Genomic DNA, 20295 nt, shown 5'->3' with positions numbered 1-20295 from the left:
GAATGCCGCCTTCCCGGGGCGCTGTTATTGCTTCCCACCTCCCAAGTAGCAAGGGCACGGCCGGGACAACCCGGCCGTAAACGGGACGGGTTTTTTTGCTACCCTAGATGCTTCTGGGACCAGATCCAGGCCCCGCCTCTGGCAAATCCTGTGCTCGTGCCACACACTGCGCTGATAACCTGCCCCCGCCCCGTGTGAAAGACCAAATCAGTTACCAAAAACACCACACAGAGGGATCTGCTAATCTACGTGGTTTTATGTCTCCATAGAATACATAAAGTTAACGACGACCCGATTTGGTACAGTTTTCTGAAAGGTTACAAGTACAATCGCATAAAAGTCTCGAGACTGCAGTAGTTTAAAAATTGCGTTGAGTTCTTTTATCAAATAAGCATAGTAATAAGGGAGCTATTTTACAGAGAGTAAGCAGCAACGTACAGTCTTAGTCTCAAGAAAGAGAAACATAATACAAAGTCAAAATAAACCTCAGCTATCAACAGCCACCACTACTCTTCACATTTTACTTTGTCCATTAGACACGGAAATCAAAACCTGTAAGACTGACTGCTTCCACCGAAGGGAATTGTGACGAGTTTTCCATTAACAGAAAAGTCAGTAGCAGAACAACTTTCTTCAAAGAAAGAACACCACCAGCCATTCATATTGCATTCTAGGATGTAGTGATATTAAGGTTACACTGGAAGGACAAGCTCTCCAGGATTTAAAAAAAGAAAACAATTTGTAAAGTATAGTTCATTATATCCATTGTGCTTTTGAAACATTTATGTTGCAGGGATCTTTGGCAATCCAAATTCATCCACCAATACACCATCCTGTAAGAAAGAAGAAGAATGGGTTAACAACTCTCTACCAACCAGAACGTTTCACAAATGTTTCCTTACCATTTCTATAAAGTTTCTATATCTGCATTTGTCACTGTGTGACAGCTGGAATCAAAGTATACTTCCTCCATATGGAGCTCTATTAAAGCCCCAAAAGCAAACATAGAGAAGATTTTTCTTACGGTTTTAAGAATAACTATTACTAGAGTTGTAACAGTACACTTAAATTATACTTGCAGACTGAAAATGTTTGATAGGAATTACAAAATGCCATTTTAGTTATTTTCTTTAAATATAATTAAGAGCATTCCTGTACCTGTATTCTGTCATATGTAGTATTCAAAATACATAAAACATTAAGCACACTTCTTTGTTCAAAATATTAATGGTCCCAAATATAAAGTAACCAACACAAATGTGATTAATTCAAAACAAACAAACAAAAATGGAATTCACTTTTAAAAAGCAAAGGACTCACTTTGTTTTTTGTGTCTGTAGGAGTGACCTCTGGGATTGCTGGTGCAGATGCGGCTTCATCTAAGTAGGAATTGTCTTCATCAGCTAAAAGCTCATCACCTAACGCATCCAGTTCTGAAAGTGAATTATGCTGGTTGAAAAATTATGCAAGGAATTCCTTTTGCAAAAGAAAAGCTGCTCTTACAAAGAAACACAGTTCATACTGAATGCTTACATTCAGACTTATTTAGCATTAGTCATCGGTCAGAAATACACACACACATACACACTAGAGAGAACCTCTTTCCCTGCCCTGCAGCATTCCATTGGTGAGTACCTCATGTTTGTCTCATGCTCTTGTTACTGCTCTTAAAGGAAATGCAGATTTAATGTTTAAAAAAAAACAATTTTAAAAAAATACATTTAAAGCATTTGACTTATCAAATTAAACCTCACTGTATGACAGTATGATGATTTTTACATTTAGGAATATAAAAAATCATCCTCTCCTTTCCTCACCTGCTTCCAAATCATCTTCATCAATATCTGGTGTTCCATAGCTACGACTCAGTGCCTCCTGGACTTCATTGGCTTCTTCCATCATATCCTCCAACTGATCTTGTATGTCCTGAAGCAACAATCAATTTCAATTGGTCCATATTTAATCAAATTCTGTTTAGTAATTCCAACATACAAAGCACTCAATTCTTTTAATGCATAAGCCATTTTTTTGAAGCAGCATTAATACAAGTCAAGGCACATGCATTCAGTGCTAATGTGGCTTTAACTACTATTAAAATTATAATGTATGAGATAGAAAAAGAGGAACCTTGAAACATCTCTGCAAAATCCTTTTGTTTGAAGTATTCTTCAGGGAAAACTAAAAACCTCTAATAAATTAGCCAGTCCACCATTATCTTGAAAAGCAGAAAAGGTATGAAATCTAGACAAATTAAATCTACCATCTGGAAAATAAGCACTAAGCTAAGTTGTGCCACAGCAAAATTTAGAAGATACTTTAGCACACTTATGGGCACTGTACTTGAGTACAAGCAAGGAGACAATAGTTGCCTAAAGGTTTACAATGCAGGCCACATAACTGCATAGGAAAGAGAACTTGAAGGAATTCAGCACTGGCATTGGATAAGAGCTAAGTGCAGCATTTTTGAAATTATATTTAATGATCTTATCAGGGGGGTTATACATTGTCTGAAGTCAGGGCCAGGCCTTGCTGATTTCTTGAAATTACATTTTTTTGTTTGATTGGTGTTTTTTTGCTTTTAGGTTTTGTTCTTTTTAATCAGGCACTTTCTTAAACTGGGGGAGTAAAGGACTAATCTGCATGGGGGAAAACAAAAAGGACAAAAAAAGCCATAGCAGGAAGTATCCACTAACATTTATGCTGAAGTGCAGAGGAGAGGAAGGGAGAGAAGGGAAAGTTCAAAGATTAGCTCAGCAAGGAAACAATAAGCAGTACAATAAGGCCAACAACTGATTACACAGTACCAGAAAAATCAGGAAGGAATTACAATGGTGGTCCCATAAAAAAAGCCAACTAAAATAGTCAGGAATAGTGGACTATTAACCTTCAAGTTAATAGTCCACTCACCACTATTTCAGTACATTATTTCTGTTCTTTAATCATTTAACTATAGAAGCTCACCTCAATTTGATCAATCTTGACTTGCTTGTACGCTTTCTTCATTTCTTTCACCCCCAGTTTCATTGCATCCACCTAAAAGAGAGCCAGACCACATGCTTGTATCTGATGTAGCACACACAAATTAAACAAGTGTGAGATTAATAAACTGGTACCGTTGTCTTTGTATCCTTCAGTGCCTGAATAGTGTAATTAGCTTGTTCCATATTAAAAGACTGCTGTGACAGATTATCCCTCTGTTGTTCATACCTGTTAAAAACAATACAAATAATGGCTTTAAAACACCACACTAATTATTACCACAAACATTCTTAATTTTTTTTAAAAAATTGAAAAATCAGCAGAAGTATTCTAAACATAGGAACAGATTTGGGGTGTTTTTCATTTATTATAAACAACTGCAGAATAAACAGCTTCATAAGAATCTAGCCATTATGCATTTCTGTTTATTTGAAGCTGACAAAGCAATTCCTGAACTAAGCTTCTGTTTTAACTGACAGCAACACCAAATTTGCCTAGGAGTAGGTGAGCATACAGGAGGAGTTTAATCACCATAAGCTTGACATGCATGCCATGCTCACTAATGCTCTAAGCAGAATGGAAGAGTTGCCAGGTTATCCAAACCACAATGGCTCTGCACTGGAGCTTTGCAGGGCAGGGAGGAGGGGGAGGATAGGGTACCAAAAGGAAACCATTAAGGCTAACCAAATACAAAAGGGAGATTTTAAAAATCAAGAAACCATCCTTCTCCAAGGTAAACTTGTATTAAATCAAGAATGTAAACTACGTCAAGTTAAGCAAAAGAACAAAAGCATAAAAATGAACAATGAGTCCTTCAAACATCCAAAGTGGGAGGTCTGCAAGACAAGGATGATCCAAATACACAATCTTCTGGACAACTAATAGCTAAATGCATTACTGTTCAACAAGAGGGAAAAGAGACGACTGAGGGATATGACAATAGCCTATTATAAGGGGCCTGGTAACTGTAAACAGAGGAACAACTAGCAAGGAAAATTAACAGGCAGCACAGTCAAAATACAGAAAAAAAAAAATCAAAACCTAAACCACAAAATCAAGCCCTCCTCACAACATCTAACTAAACTACTGCATTCCTTGCCATATGATATTTTGTATGGTAAGAGTTCACAAATACTTAACAAGTAATTGAGTAAATCTATAAAGGTACAATTTATCTGAAGGACATGAAATACAAGATGACACAAGCTTTGGCTTTGGCTCAGATAGCATCTAAGATTTGCAGTTCATTGACTGTAAGATATTGCAATGAAACATTCCCGAATACTTGCTTTGTTCTGACATCTTTTCTTTGGCTCTGTTCAAGATACTTTTCAAGACAGTACACTAGACAAGACCAGAGCACATGATCACCCAGCCTGTCCATTTTGGTTTATTTGCATAAACACAATTACCTTCGCTACATCTGCTCAAGTCCTCAAGGGTGTCCCCAGAGAACAGGTAAATTTCCAATAAACCAGAGCAAGGTCTTCAAGTACACAATTTACAGTAACCAATTAATAATACAAAATGAGGCAATCTCTCAGAATGTTTAGGAGCCAAACACAGCTACACTAATGAGCAGATTTCAGGCACCTTGTACCAATACAAATTTACAGACTGAGATTTAAATGCTGATGCAAAATCTGTAAGAAGATGCTTCTGAAAGGTTTGTTCTTTAAAGGCATTTTTCTTTAAAGAATGCTCAGAAGAGTAGTGGAAAGAGAAATGAAAGTGTGCCACCCCTCCTTAAAGAAAAAAGGCTTTTATTAATCACAAGCTAAGAAAGGCTTCAACTTACATTCGCTTCTGCTTTAACACTCTCAGTGCTTTCTGCTTTACTGTATTCTGAAAGACACAATATTGTTACATTACGAAAAACATCTAACTTTACACTTGATTATACTGTTTAAACATAATGCATTAGATTTATGTTTTCTAAAAGATTCCTCAGTTACTAGTGCCAGGAGTTTAGCAATAGTCACATTTAGCGTTTGTCCTGCATTAATGATTAACCAAACAGGTGAGTACACGAAGCTTCTAATAGAAAATACTTCCAATTCCAGGCTTTTGAATTATGTTTTCAATAAAAAGAATACAAAATCAAGCTTAGTCCATCCGAGCCATCTTTCATTAACACATTTTAATGGTCAGCATCAAGTAATATTGCAACAGGTGCTGTTTTAACAATACTGTTTGTATCAGTTATGTTTATTATTGGATACATCTTGTATTGCAAGTTCATTCCCTTTAAAAATGGGTTGTCCTGCTCCCTTTAGGCATAGTGCAGACCTTTTGGTTTTGGCTGATGAACAAAACAGACTCTCTGTCAGACTTAATTAATACAAGGAACAAGGCAAGCAAGTTACTTCTGACTGAGGAATTACATGACACTTTAGAAGAAATAAAAACTAATGAAAACACTGTTCAAAGACGCATGTCTAATAAAAATAATCTTGCAGGATCTTATATCTCATCTGCAGGGCAAGATGCATTTCTAAGAACCTGATGAACTGGCTAAATCACTCCACTACATGACATGAAGTGTGAGTCACATCCTCTCATGCTTAAAGCCCACAGAAGATTCTTACCTTTGCAGGTCCCTCTCTCATCTTCTTCATTTGATCCTTATACTTCACTAGTTCTGCATCAAGCCTAGCGATTTTCTTGTCAATTGACTCAGCTCTGCTATCCACCTTTAATATATGACGGGGAAAACAAACAAAACAACTTTCATTAAGGTTTTATTCAGGTATTGGACAACAAAATGACAGCCTCAGTTTCAATATGTTTCTAACTGAATTGTTTCTTCGCTCAGTGGTTTTATAAACAAGTGAAGTCTAGATTTTGCAGAGAATCCGAAACCAGAATCAAGTGAAACAACTTGTACAAGGAGCACAAGAAGCAACACACTTGAGGTTACAGGAAGCTCTGCTATTGTAACATGTTCTCATCATTTTGAGATGCTCCCTTGCAAACCCACTCAAGTAATGTCTCCATGCAACAATTTCTAATAACAACACAGTGCCAGGGACTAAACTGGAATGGAAAAATGTATAAGTGTACCGTGGTAGCAGATCAGGGGGTGATGCAAAAGTGAAAGGTGCGTGTTCAGCAAGGCTTGGGGTTTATTTTTGGTGGGCAGAGAACATTAATCCTTCAGAATGATATCTGGATTACAGGTTACATCTAAGAAGCCCAGACTTAAACAGTTTTTCAAAGGTGCCTAACTGCTTTGTCAGAGAGAGATGCTGTTCCTATCAGTTCCCACAAAGGGTCCCAGGACACAGCACTTTGACCTGGTAGCTACTCTGAATTCTTACTGTGCTTTTGCTCTAAATCCCAACAGTAGTTTCATAGCTCAGTAAGAGACCCCCAGCAGCCAACCCTAACAGTGCAGTGCATACCACAGGGCTGTCATTAGGGAAATATTTTAATCCTTCACCATAAGAGGGTTAAAGATGACAATTACATAACCGAGAATGGGTATAGGTAATTCAAACAGCATACACAAATTCATAAAAAGCCTTCTTAACATGAACTGACTATCACAGCATTTCTCTGGAAACAACAGGATAAAGCTTATTCACTTCTCATTCCAAGGAGCCCCTCTAGGGATTAGAATACAATGACATTCCAATTATAGCAGGAGACATCAGTGCAAATTTACAATTCTGACTTGCTAATGCTGTGGCTAAGCACATACAATTATGTGGATTTTCATTCTGGTGTTTCAATGACCCTTCAAAAACTGTGCTCTATGGCAGCAACATGCATTTGCCAGAGGCATCCTGAGTGGAACGTTTGATATGATCCCTTCACACAAGACAGTGAAGTGCCTGGGCACAGCTGGCATTGAAAAATTTGTATTAAGCTTTCTATTATGCCAAATATTTTATTAATAGCAAGAAAGAGAGATATTAGTGATTTTAAAACTCTTCTATGTTCAAAGCATAGCACCTCCTCAAGATCTTCATCAGCTAAATGCATCTTTGAGGTCAGCCTCCATAGGGGAAAAACAGTTATTTGGTTTATTATATAATGATTCTTTTAAGAAGTACTAGCAGGAAACTGAGAGAGAGCCTCCTACATCGATTAACTACATAAAAATTTCACACACACATTACATGGGACCTCAGCTTTTAAAAATGAGACTGGACAGAAGAGGGGAGAATGGATCTAATCTATCCTGAAGAAAATTAGACTGTGTATTAGGACTTGAACAGCTGCTGTATACTATTCACAAATAAGGCACACCCAGCTATATTTCATTGCTACATATTAGAAGGGTCCCAATCTACACAAAAGAAAGTGACCCCGAATTTTAACACTGTTGTCACAACTTTTGTTCCTATGTTTTCTGTTTACTACTCTGAAAAACCCTAGGTTTGGAGTATTTTTTTCAAAGAAGAAAAAGTAAAAACACTACTAATGCCACACTTCCTGATGCATCCTTCCTCCTACTAGTCTCGTGATAACTTTGAGTCATCTGACTGTGCCCTGACAGCAAGCATAAAAAATCCTGCCATTAAGTGCAATGAATTTCAGATATCTAAACTGGCCTACACAGGAAAAAACATCCAAAACACAGGCACGATTACTGCCTAAGAGTTGTCCACATTTTTACCAAATGTTCACTATGAATATAAATTGTTAGTCACCGCATACAAAATTTCCTAACTGCCATTTAATGGCTAATTACCACTGAAGTAGCATGGTAAGAGATTTCCCAAAATAATTTGACTCTTTCAAAAGGTAGAGCAAAATGTGTCTAAGACAGAAAATACCACAGAACTGACATTACTTGAGCCTCCAAACCACCAAATTTAACATGGTAAAGAAACAGTACACGTTTTTTAATATCTCATACAACTCTCTTCAACAATAATTCACATGTAATTTAAGAAAAAAAAATCTAATCACATCTGTAGTTCTTTAGCAGAAGCTATACTAGAGACTTCACTATAGTGAAAATGAACTGAAAATACAGCGAGTCTTTCACAAATCAGGTAGATTACTGCATATAACTTGGCACAAAAAGTTAATTCATAAGCTTCAAACTTGTAAAAGGAAGCATATTACCCATGTTTACTAGTATACAGAGATGTCTTAAATTTTAATTTCATCCACAGAAATTGAGAGGCATCGAAACAGGGTGGTTTATAGACTTCCTGGGATGACACACCCTTAACAGGTATGTTTGCAGCCAGCCCTTCATCTTTCAACAGCTGACCAACACAGGCTCTTGATTTCATGTTTTAAAAACCACTCTGTAACTCATCACTGGTTGCCAAAGTCATCACATACCTAAAATAAACCTGAAACTCTGCTTTTCAGTTAACCTGCTGTCTTGCATAGTCAAATTTTCAGACAATGCAATTACAAACAACAAGAAGAAGATCAAAACTGCATTCAGCAGATTTTGGAAAAAATCCTAAAATTTACAGCTGTTTAAATTACACTTTGATGAATCCCAAAAATCCAATGGGATTGACCAAGCTCTTTAGTAGAAAACAACCTGCAGGCATATCTAAATTGTCTTTTGATTTGCTGCAACATTAGAAAACAGACATTAACTTGGAACTGGCAAAATCAGCATGAAAAATCTAACAGACTAATACAGGAGTTGGTGGTTGTGAGGAAAACAAAGTTTCCTGGTCTTCAGCTGATACTGCCAAAATGACAAATTTAAGTATTAACAACAGTATCTCAGATGTATTTTGGAGTTCAAGCCATCCACCAAAGTGTTTACTGGCAATAATGGGAAAGCTAATCCTGATTTTCAATCAGATAGTTTATTCATTGTTCTAACTAAACATACTTGGACTTATGTTTGGGTTTAATACTGCTAAAAAGCAATACAGATTCTCTGCCAGTAAAATAAGGTACCGGAAAAACACTATGACCACTTCTCTCCCTGTAACACCCAGTGGCACACACAAGAAGCCAATGTGTAGGCTTGTGTAGGTAGCACTGACAAATATTAATTAGGTATTTTACTTAGAGAGTCTCTTCACTGGGTAGCAAAATAAATCTTCTGTGAGGAAAACTGTGATTTTCCACAGAAGGTTTTGTTGTCAGGTTCCAGTGACAATGCTTAATTAACATCCATTTATACCCCCACGGTTACTGACCTTTCACTGGACTTTGTTGACTACTGACACAAATACGATCTCTGTGTTCTTTTTTAACCTTTTAAAAGTAGCTTACAACAGAAGGAGCTGCAAAAACATCCTACAGTTTTCTTCAAAAGCTTTAAAGTCAAAAAAAGACTATGAAATTACAAGACAAATCTTCTTAAATGTTTTCCTTAATCATCTTTTCAGGCAGGCCAAGATTACAACAGTTATAAAGTGTTCTGCCGTGCGTTTCCTCATCATTTCTTACTTGGTTATCTTGACCTTGTTTATCTGTCCATCTGCACACACCTTTGGCAGCAACCCTACAGCAATCCTACTCACCAAAAGAGACAGAACACTCTTCATTAGAACAATTCACCACAAGAGGGAACTGCCCTTCCACCCTCCCACCTTCTGTATTGGACAGAGAGACTGGTTTTCTTGCTCCTGCCCCTGCCTTGCCACAACTTGGCATGGCAGGAGTTTAGCTAGTGGAATCAGAGGAGGGAAGTCCTCAGATAGCAATACTGAAAATATCCATGAGGATGTAAGGAGAGCCATGCCTTACATGCACATCGTGTGCGACTGCTTATGGGATGTGCTTCTACGCACGGGAAAAAACCACAGGCATAGGTGTACACACATACAAAGGTACACACCAGTGTACAGGCACAGGTTCACGCTAAAATACGTGTATGTATGTATATATAAAGATACAAGGACTCCCTGAAACAACATCTCAGCCTTGGCCATATTGATCACCATAGCTGGTCTACTCTGGCCTCCAATCGGGAGGCCTGGAGACACACCATCTATAACGCAGCTGTCTCCTTTGAGAACACACGCAGGATCACTCTCGAAGAAAAAAGGCAGCGCAGAAAGAACCGTGTATTGCAGAATACACCATCTAAGGAGTCTTTCTGTTGTGCCTTTTGGAATCGGATATGTCTGTCATGTATTGGCCTCTTAAGCCATCAACGTGCCTGCAGCAAATGTGGATAGAGCCTTCCCAAATCTTCGTTCGCGAAGCCCAGCCATGATGATGATGATGATGTATATATATATATATACATATATATATATATATATGTACAAACGCGCTGCACCAAAACGTAGCCGTGTATCTGTGCACACTGAAGGACAGCGTTCAAGGCCAGGTGGGACAAGGCTCCGAGCCTTCAACTGAAGGTGTCCCTGCCTACGGCAGGGGGGTTGGAACTGGATGATCTTCAAGGTCCCTTCCCACCGAGCCCATTCCGAGGTTCTACGACACACATACATTTCCCAGGGACACACACGCAGTGCCCACGCCGGCCGTGTCCCCACACACCCAGACACGCCTGTGCACAGGTGCCGTCACACGGCCCCCCCGCCGCTCCCGCCCCTCCCGAGGCGGCGGCCGGGCCGCGCAGCGCCCAGGCGGCTCCGGCCCCTGCCGAGTGCCCCGGGGCGGGCACTCACCGTCCCGATGCAGTCGGTGAGGCTGGGCGGGGGCGCCTTCGGCTTCGCCTTGCCGAAGAAGCGGTTCATGGCGGCGGTGCTTCGGAATCGCTCCCGGCAGCGGCAGCGGCGGCAACAGCGTTCCCCGCCGACCCGGAACCTCACGGCCGGCTCCACCCCGCGGAAGGAGGGCCGCGGGAAGCAGGAAGCGCTCTCCCGGCGGCGCATCCCTGAGCTCCCGCCCCCCTCCGCTGGGTGCCGGTGGCCCTCGGGGCCGCACGGAAGCGCCGATGTTCCGCACACGGAGCCGCTTTTCTCCCTCAGCGCACCCCGTGTAACGACCTGCTGGGCTTGCACCGCCTGCTCGAAGTGTAGAATCATCCCCGTAAGGTCATTTGATCTGGTCTGTTACAAACGCCATGAAAACAGTCACAAAAGTGACTGTCCCCCTACGCTCAGCACTGGGGAGGCCACATGTCAAGTTCTGCGTCCAGTTCTGGGCCCCTCAGTTTAGGAAGGACATTGAGGTGCTGGAGCAGGTCCAGAGAAGGGCAACAGAACTGATAAAGGATCTGGAGTGCATGTCCTATGAGGAACAGCTGAGGGAGCTGGGGGTTTTTAAAATGGAGAAAAGTAAGCTCAGAGGAGACATTGTCACTCTCTTCAACCCCCTTAAATGAGGTTGTAGCCAGTGGGCGTCAGCCTGTTCTCCCAGGCAACTAGTGACTGGACAACAGGACATAGTCTTAAGCTACACTAGGGGAGGTTTAGGGTGGACATCAGGAAGAATTTCTTCACTGAAAGTGTGATTAGACATGGGAATGGACAGCCCAGCTGGATGTGGGACTTGCTGCCATGGTCCAGTTGCCGGGATGGTGGTGGGTCATAGGTTGGACTTGATAATCTCAGAGGTCTTTTCCAACCTAATTAATTCTGTGATATCATATTTGTTTTATTTTTTTATATTAAGAACACTTTTTTTATTTTGTACAGGAGTTACTGAGGACCTAACATATCTTTAGGCTTCACCCACTGATCAAACTGGTCTGACGTAAGGAACCCCAGCTTTATAGCAGCTTCTTTTAACGTTGTCCCCTCTTTGTGAGCAGTTTTGGCAATCTTAGCTGCTTTATCATATCCTGTAACAAAACAAAAGCAACAAGTTAGCCATTCGCAATTTCAATGATTCATTAGAAGTGAGAGAAAAGTGGGACACTTGGTCTTTGGAGAATTATTTGCCAGGCACTGCTATTACTGTTTAACTCAATTTGCAGTAAATGCACACCAAATGTTTACACTAACTCCTTATTTAAAGTGAAGGTAAATTCTGTTATCCTGGTCTTAATTTACTTAGATCAAAGATTTATGGACCTTCTCCTTTAAAAAAAAATAATCTCATAACATAATCTTTCACTTATCATTATTAGCGGTCAGTTCAGGAGAACAGGTTCACAAATTCTCCCAATCCCCTTCTGATTCTAATCAGAGTTATTTTTCTAATGCACTGGTATGGCCACTGCAAGGACACAACATCTGCAACAGTAACAGCAATTGGTGATGTTGAAGTAAATTAACTTTTGACCTGAGCCATGACTTGGTCTCCTAAACATCGTGACAATACGGATAGCATGTGAAAAATAATGTTGCCACAAAATATTTCAGTATAATGTTTTCAGAACTTTCTGAGCCTTAAACCTACCTATATGTGGGTTCAGTGCTGTTACCAACATCAAAGATTCATTCATCAGTTTGTTGATCCTGTCCGTATTGGCTTGAATTCCTACTACACAGTTGTCAGTGAAAGAAACACACACATCTCCAAGAAGTCTTGCAGAGTTTAAAACATTTTTAATCTAACAAGACAAAGAAGGAAACACCAATTACTTCATTCAGATATTACTAGTTGCACATTCTGGCACATTTGTTCATAACCAGTGTCCCCCTTTCAATATCAAATTATTTAACAGGCTATTTTCCTTCCAGTATCTGAAGGTGGTCTACAGGAAAGCCAGAGAGGGACTCTTCATCAGGAATTGTAGTGATAGGACAAGGAGTAATGGGTACAAACTGAAAGAGGGGAAATTTATGCTAGATGTTAGGAAGAAATTCTTTACTGTGAAGGTGGTGAGATACTGGAACAGGTTGCCCAGGGAGGTTGTGAATGCCCCAACCCTGGCAGTGTTCAAGGCCAGGTTGGATAAGGCCTTGAGCGATCTGGTCTGGTCAGAGATTTCCCTGCCCATGGCAGCAGGGGTTGGGACTAGATGATCTTTAAGTTCCCTTCCAACCTCTTAACAGCAGTACAGTAAATAGTGCAACCTCCTCCTTTTGCATTCCTATTTAAATGAATCTGTGAGAAGCAGAATTCCTGCGTAAAAACAAGCACAGTATGTGTAATCATTTTGTTATACTCATTCACAAATAACCAAGTAAAAAATACAAGAAGGCATTTGATTTGTTGTAATTTTCCCCCTCAGGTACCAATTACAAGAACATATCTAAAAATATTAAGGACAATAATGTCTGGCACTAGTTGTCTTCTTTGATGATTCATAACATGCCACCTCTTTTTTTTTTTTTTTTTGGAGAGGTGACTGTTTCTATTAAATTCATCTTCTGACAGGTACACCTCTTGGCTGTTCGATATAATTTTTTTTTCCTCTTCAAAACCAGGTGCTATATGCTTAGAATAAATATATTCAGATTGGCAGAGAAAAAATTACCCTAAGCAGACAGTAATGAAGAGATCAAAAAATGCTTTTATTGTAAAATATAAATTTTCTTTCGATCATTTCTAACAAGCATAATAAAAATGCAGCATCAGTCAGTACAGGCTGTGCAGAAAAATTACATGCTGCTTCTTTTGTGCCTCTTATTTTTAACAAGGCAACAAAACCTCAAAAACTTTCTTTTTATTTCTATTTAGTATCTTCTCTAAAAGTCACCTTAATTCTTTTAAAAGGATCACCCCACCTTAGCCTCTATGCCATTCTTTCAACATCTTATATACAGTTCTCCACAATCTTCTGATTTGGTGCTTTTGTTTATATTCTTGTCCTCAATTTCTCCTCTGTTTAGTTTACCTTCTCAGTTTTAAGGCATAAAAAAAACCAAGAAAAAAGCCCCAAACAAACCCAATGTAGATACTCCAAAGGAAAAAATAAGAATTAAGACTTCTTGTCAAACCATACAAATTTCAGTTCAAGGTGATTTGTAACACTCCACTAGCTTGACTTTTTAAAATTAAATATACAAAAGCAGCAGCATGTATCTTGGTATATCCTGCTCACACTGTAGAAGGCAGACATTATTTTAAATACTGAAGTCTAAGGCTAATCATTTACAATTTTACATGCCTCACTTGCAAAAAGCATGTAACCCCTTGGTATTCAGCAGTAGGAAATGAGTAACAAATAGCTGCTAAAAAAAAATAAAAATCCTTGTTTTTAGCTAAAATACCAAATTTGCTGTGGCTTTGTACAAAAATCTTGCCTCGTTTTGTGTCGCTGCTTACTTCCTTAGGCTGATGATACACATACATCGTTAAGGTAGAAGCTTATTTGCATAAGATAGTTTCACGTAAAAAAGATTCTCAGCTCCCTGTCAAAATAACAAGGGCTTGCCATACAAAATAATAAAATTTGTTCCCACAATTTATTAGCTTCTCTGGTGCTTGTATTGACCAATTTTTCACTGAGGGTTTTTCTGCCCACGAATTATCTGACTATACAAACAATCACTGAAAAAGTCCTAGATGTTTAAAATTTCATGAACTTACCATCATGGGCTTAAAGACATTTAGTTCAAAGTGTCCATTGCTTCCTCCTACAGTAACAGCAACATGGTTTCCCATAACTTGGGCTGCCACCATCGTTACAGCTTCACACTGGGTAGGGTTCACTTTTCCTGGTTATGAAAGAGAGAGAAAAAGGTTACGAAAGAAGGAAGGAAAAAAACCAACCAACCAACCAACCAACCAACCAACCATCACCAGTCAGAAACCAATGGTTTCCTCATCTACCAAATCACATTGAATAGAAAATGATTTTTAAGAGGTAACAAGTCTTACTAACTTCTGTGCACCACAGAAGAAAAACTATTTCCATAAATGACATTAGATTGACTGTAAAGACTATTCCAGTATTTCAGCTAGGATTTTTAGAACAGCTCTGGCTGCTTTAGCAATCTACCAACACTTCAAAAGCTTGATCAACTGTGCATGAGCTAAGCAGCTGTTCATTACCATGGTTCTTAATAGTCAGGAGTATATGACCTTACTTACCAACATACAGCTGTGCAAGCAGGTATTTTTATAAATGCAAATTCTGGTATAATAGATAAGAATTGACAGAAGGATTGAATCATGGACTTACTGACATTTGTGATCACAGAATCATAGGATATACTGAGCAGGAAGTGACCCATCAGGATCATCAGGATGCTGTTTGGTAAACACTTGTTAAGAGACAGTGGTCCAAACCAAAAGAAACAGGTAATAATTCTCTCTGCTTTCTCTGTACCTGGCATGATGCTGCTTCCTGGTTCATTTTCAGGCAGGATGAGTTCTCCAAGTCCAGAGCGTGGTCCAGAACCCAGGAAACGAATATCATTAGCTATTTTCATCAGACTACAGGCCACCGTGTTCATGGCTCCACTGAGTTCAACTAGAGCATCATGGGCTGCAAGCGCTTCAAACTTATTTGGAGCAGTGACAAAAGGCAAACCTACATGGAGGAGGGGGAAGTATTAAACCAGTGAGGCACTTCCTTGCAGACATAAACCAGCTAATGGAACACATGATTAGCTTAATAAAAAATAAAAATTAATAACACTATAACATCACCTCTCTTCTCTACAGCTTACTTCACTTAGTTCTTAAACAAAGTCAATACAAAAGACACAATAAAAGTCATTAAAATACAGAAGAATATGAAATTTTAGCATCTACCAACAACAAAGGCACAAATGTCAAGTTTTCATTCTGTGTTATATTGCTTTTCATCACAGTATTTTGTGAATGTCAAAAATCTTTCAGAATTTAGCCCAAACTTATGTATTTCTTCCAGTAAATCAAGTTAGATAATTCAGATTGTTAGTTGCTTTGATGGGTTCCCTCAGTTATAAAAATAGATGGTTTTGCAGCATTAAGGTAAATGCAGGCATTAAGGTAAATAAGAAGTAATCACAATGGAATTAGCTATTTAAAGGAAAAAGATGCACCTGAGTACCAGCACTGGAAGCAAACAATACACCACTCAGAACATGTGAAAGCTGATTCAGACTTAGGAGAATGCCTGCCAACAGCAAAAGCACAGCAGCAATGGAAGTAACAGCTCTGTTTATGTTAATTAAATGCCTGAAGATTTAAGCCTAGGTTCCGTAATGAAAAACGTTTCTTCAGGACTTTGCCCTGGAAGGAAAGTCGAGCAGAATGCTGCGGGAACAGATATCATTAGGGACTGACTGTGGGCTGGACTCCTGCCCCACAGAACTACTGATCTGAGCTTTCATCACCCATTCAAAGAAGAGCAGCATAACCTCCCTAATTTCTTGTGTTTGGCAGCTCCTGACAAACAACACCAAACCCCACCCAATCTGCATGAGCTTCTGAATTGCACAGCTGCCTTCTCAGTTGCAGAGATCCAACCAAACTTTTCCTCTTGTCCTGGCCAATAAACATCCTCTATAAGAACATATGGATCTTCAAGAGTCTGCCCTACTCGTTTTAAACTCGTACAACCTGCCATTAGGACACCTAAAGAGCACCGCGATGGAGAGCTTCATAACACCACCAAAACATGCCTGTACTACTCCTAGCAGCTGTTGTTTACAAGAAGTTACTTCTTCCCTCTCAGGGTACAAGAAAGTATTGACCCTCTGCAAGACAGTGAATAATAGGTCCATTAAAAACAAAATACTGTTGATAAGCAATTTTAGATTTTACGGCAAATGTAAATGACGGATGTGCATGTTTATTTTGGGGGCATTTTAAAACCTTGTATTGTGACACAAGATCTGGTTTACAGATCAAAAAACTCAATATCATTGTAAATTAAGTTTTAAGATCTATCAAGACAGCATTGAAAGAATTAGAAAGCTAACCTTTACTCTTTCACATGAAAAAACCAGAGTGGCTTTGGGAGCTTTTTTTCCCTTCTTTTGTGCTGAGTCACTATAAATTAAGAAAGCCAGAGGAGCAAAGATCAAGACAGAAGCATTATAGTTGGGCTAATAATAGAAGTCTGAAACTGTATCCATATTCAATGAGCCTTGCTCAGAAAAACACCATAATTTCAGTCACTTTCAATCCACCGAGTATAATTACAAAAATACACTGCAAGAAAAATCTGAAGTAGAAGGCATATAACAAATAGCATTAACAGAAAGTATCATGTTAAAATAAAAATACAATTCGAGCTTATTAGAGGTAAGGAAACAGAAAGATTTAGTTTGAATTTGACTGTGTGTTACACATACCGCTTTACTGGTAACTCCAAAATATCATTCCTCACCTGTCAGTTCAGCCACTTTAGCAGCAACTTTCTCAGCAAAGCCAATTCTTGTGTTTAATCCTGTGCCAACTGCAGTCCCCCCAGCTGCCAGCTGATATACTCTTGGCATGGTTGATTCAATCCTAGCCACACCATATTTAATTTGTTGCACATAACCACTAAATTCCTTTGAAAGAAAGGAGGACAAGATAAAGGAACAAAGACAATAACCAAGAATAAACACCTAGAATCATTTAGATTTTTTACATGATTTGACTTATTTTTTAAAAAACATGCAAGCACTGAATTTTACCCAAATGCTCCATCTTAGCATGTTGTCAGTAAAAGTATGGAAATATTAGATGACTGTTCCCACACAACAAACAATTATACATAAAACCAATCTGAATACATAAAATAAAATTATACATAATGCCTTTTATCTCAGGCGTGTACTTAGTAGGATCTGAATCCACATTAAAACAGCTCCAAGACTGAACTAATGTTCTCCAAGTACAAATAAAGAAATGGATCTTGGGCTTTGTTCACTTGACTTTAGTTTAGTAAAACCCACCTGTGCATTCTTAGAGAAAAAACCACAAACTTTACCTGGATATCAATTCACTTTAGTTCATTACCAAATTATTGTAATATAAGCCATTCTTGACAATATAAGATTTGCCATCTTTTATATTTATACACACATACACACACACATACACAGAGGATCATATATCTAAGCTTTTCATTCAAAATACCTAGTAGTTTTGTTTGTTGGCAAAACCTCATTTACATAAGTTTACAGATTACAGACTGCAATTACCTCTTCCTTGCAACGCCAGCGTAACTGAAAAGTCGCGTTGTGTTATTTGGTAACAAAACATCATTTAACAATCATTTATATCTTAATAGTGTTAGAAGTAAAACACATATGCAAAAAGTTAAGAAAATTTATGACCCAGTTATTAGAGTACAGCATATTCAGCAAACTCCAGCATAGACTGAAAATACTCAAACTGAGATTCAGCCTATAATTTCTCTTAAACTATCAACTTAATTCAGGCGTTCTCAAGTTGGCCTCAGTATCCTCCAGTACATTTACAAGAATTGTCCAAAGAAATGCCTAATTTTATTTTTTTTTTTACCTGTCCAAGTGTAAGTGGAACAGCATCTTGCGTATGAGTGCGCCCTATTTTTATGATTTGGGAAAACTCCTTGGATTTCCCTTCAAGTGCATTCTGTAGCTTCTTCAGTCCAGGTAACAACACCTCATTAACCTCCTGGGCAGCAGCAATATGCATTGCTGTTGGGAAAGTGTCATTTGAACTCTGTGAAGAAAGTTCAAGAAATTTATTTACAAGTTTTTCTCACCACTGTTGCTGTAAGATGTGCATGTATGGCTTTCTTCTCTTTATTTTAAAAACAATTAGAAACTAAACTAAGAGTAAGCAACTTAGGACTGTTCCACAAGGCCAGAGTCTTACTGATAAATCAACTTTTTATAACTATACCTTAAGAAAGTTAAACTGAATATAAATTGTTCACAACAACACTGAGACAAAAAAAAAGAAAAATAATTACTACAGTAGTTATGAGAGACAGGTAAAACGGATGGATGATTTTAAAGGAATTGTAGGTGACTTTAAAACACCTATGTGTTGCTTTGATAATGTTAAATTCATAGTTCACTGGATACTGAGTAAGCAAAAAAGATCAGGAAGGGAAACAACCAAGTCAGTGCCTTAGTATTTTGTTCAGATCAGCTGAAGTTTAAGAAGGAAGTAGAATAAAAACGTCTACCATGATCCAACATTTAGAAACTGGATCTATATTTAAGTTCTTTTAAGGCTGCAGGAATAGTCATTGTCATAAGGCCACCTCTGCCCATTCATTATGTGTGAATTTTTCTGTCACGAATGAGTTCAAAGTTTTTAATCTCAACAGCTCATACTGTCACTGACAAACATCTTAAAGTTCATTTAAACTGAAAAAAACTGAAAATTGTTGCCAAAGCTGTACCCAAAACTACTTTTTTTTTTTTTTTAAATTTAAACAGTGGCTATAAGAGAACTCAAAATTCAAAAACCCAAAACTTCTGAAGTTCAAAGAAGTATAATACAAGTATAACAACCTGGCTTTTGTTAACATGGTCATTCGGATGTACTGGCTTTTTGCTCCCCAGGGTGCCCCCCATTATCTCAATGGCTCTGTTGCTGATGACTTCGTTGACATTCATATTGGTTTGAGTTCCAGACCCAGTCTGCCACACTACCAATGGGAAGTGATCATTTAATTTTCCTTCAGCTACCTATAATGGAAAAAGAGAGAAAAGTTATTCTATGAGAAAATAAAGTAAAAGCATAAACCTTAATATTTTATAGCTATAATTAAAATCATGCTCTCTATTGCATTTTTAAATCTACATATAACAATTGTGAATTCACACAAGAATAATTAACAAGTTTTTGATGTAATACCAGATATTAAAAGGGAAAAAGACATTTGCTATCTTTTTGAAGATGCTGAATTGTGAAACACAGAGTTACATAGAACTTGATTTCATATTCTACAGTTATAGAAAGAAAAGATTTTTAAAAGGTATTTTAAATTATATCTTCTCTTTCCCAAACAATGCAGCTGATTTTACAAGTCAAACACATCACCCACTTCACCAAATTTTAAAGCCATTTGAATTCTAATCCTCCTGGATAGGACTAGAGGTAGTACATGCTGGTTCTCCCTTCCACAGTTATTTGCTCAAGTTAGAAAAATTTTTAAGGCAAGAGAAATATCTTAAGAAGTTTTTCAATCAGAGCACATAAGGTGCAGATTCAGTGTGGTGTGTCTCCTTCGGTTTTGACCATTTCGACAAGTCTTATCTGTTCCCAAACTTCTCACCATGGGTGCGCTGCTTTCTTCTAGGAGATCAAGATCAACAGCCCCACAGTTTCATCATGTACACTGATCACAACTATCAGCTTGAATTAGAGGCACTGAGAAGTCAGTTCCTTTGGGAAACAGTCCCCCAGAAAAGCTGTTTTTGCCAAAGATCATCAGCCATCCACATGCAGTACATGAAATCTGTGTAACTGGACTGTGATATTTCACAAAAAAGAAATTTCATACAGAAAGTTCCAGACCTCTTACACCTGTACACATAACATTTTGCATAGACAAAGTCAGCAGGTGGCTGATAGTAGCAAACACCTTCTTCCTGTAAGGCACACTCCTCTTTGATCAACATTTTTGAGAGTCTATTGAATCTTATG

The 20295-nt window shown here is 38.4% G+C and overlaps 2 protein-coding genes across 2 annotated transcripts; both read right to left on the bottom strand.

Annotated features, from left to right (window-relative positions):
* Positions 1 to 236: 236 nt before the first annotated feature.
* Positions 237 to 10716, bottom strand: CHMP5 (charged multivesicular body protein 5). Its single transcript, XM_017813202.1, has 8 exons — positions 10557 to 10716; positions 5568 to 5672; positions 4778 to 4824; positions 3114 to 3207; positions 2962 to 3033; positions 1818 to 1926; positions 1321 to 1433; positions 237 to 833 (listed from the first exon to the last, which is right to left on the bottom strand). Exons 1-8 carry the CDS (start codon positions 10623 to 10625, stop codon positions 783 to 785), a joined length of 660 nt encoding a protein of 219 aa, XP_017668691.1. The 5' UTR covers positions 10626 to 10716; the 3' UTR covers positions 237 to 782.
* A 750-nt stretch (positions 10717 to 11466) lies between these two features.
* Positions 11467 to 19460, bottom strand: FH (fumarate hydratase). Its single transcript, XM_017813197.1, has 7 exons — positions 19158 to 19460; positions 18172 to 18354; positions 17048 to 17213; positions 15056 to 15259; positions 14314 to 14441; positions 12235 to 12388; positions 11467 to 11674 (listed from the first exon to the last, which is right to left on the bottom strand). Exons 1-7 carry the CDS (start codon positions 19260 to 19262, stop codon positions 11532 to 11534), a joined length of 1083 nt encoding a protein of 360 aa, XP_017668686.1. The 5' UTR covers positions 19263 to 19460; the 3' UTR covers positions 11467 to 11531.
* Between the last annotated feature and the right edge of the window lie 835 nt (positions 19461 to 20295).

The sequence above is a fragment of the Lepidothrix coronata genome, unplaced genomic scaffold (genome assembly GCF_001604755.1).
Source record: "Lepidothrix coronata isolate B3197 unplaced genomic scaffold, Lepidothrix_coronata-1.0 Scaffold40, whole genome shotgun sequence".
NCBI classification, from domain to species: Eukaryota; Metazoa; Chordata; class Aves; order Passeriformes; family Pipridae; genus Lepidothrix; species Lepidothrix coronata.
Note: the sequence above shows the minus strand (reverse complement) of the source record. Positions and strands in the feature narration are given on the sequence as shown.

Bases quoted from the DNA above. Each gene is read 5' to 3' on its own strand.
- CHMP5 (XM_017813202.1), bottom strand. From the start codon at position 10,625: ATGAACCGCTTCTTCGGCAAGGCGAAGCCGAAGGCGCCCCCGCCCAGC. The intron at 1,434-1,817 runs GTGAGGAAAGGA...ATTCACTTTCAG, and splicing joins TGAAGATGATTTGGAAGCAG to AACTGGATGCGTTAGGTGAT. The intron at 834-1,320 runs GTGAGTCCTTTG...TCTTTCTTACAG, and splicing joins CTACAGACACAAAAAACAAA to GATGGTGTATTGGTGGATGA.
- FH (XM_017813197.1), bottom strand. From the start codon at position 19,262: ATGAATGTCAACGAAGTCATCAGCAACAGAGCCATTGAGATAATGGGG. The intron at 18,355-19,157 runs GTTGTTATACTT...CTTTCTTCACAG, and splicing joins ACCATGTTAACAAAAGCCAG to AGTTCAAATGACACTTTCCC. The intron at 12,389-14,313 runs GTAAGTTCATGA...TTGTCTTGTTAG, and splicing joins ATGTCTTTAAGCCCATGATG to ATTAAAAATGTTTTAAACTC.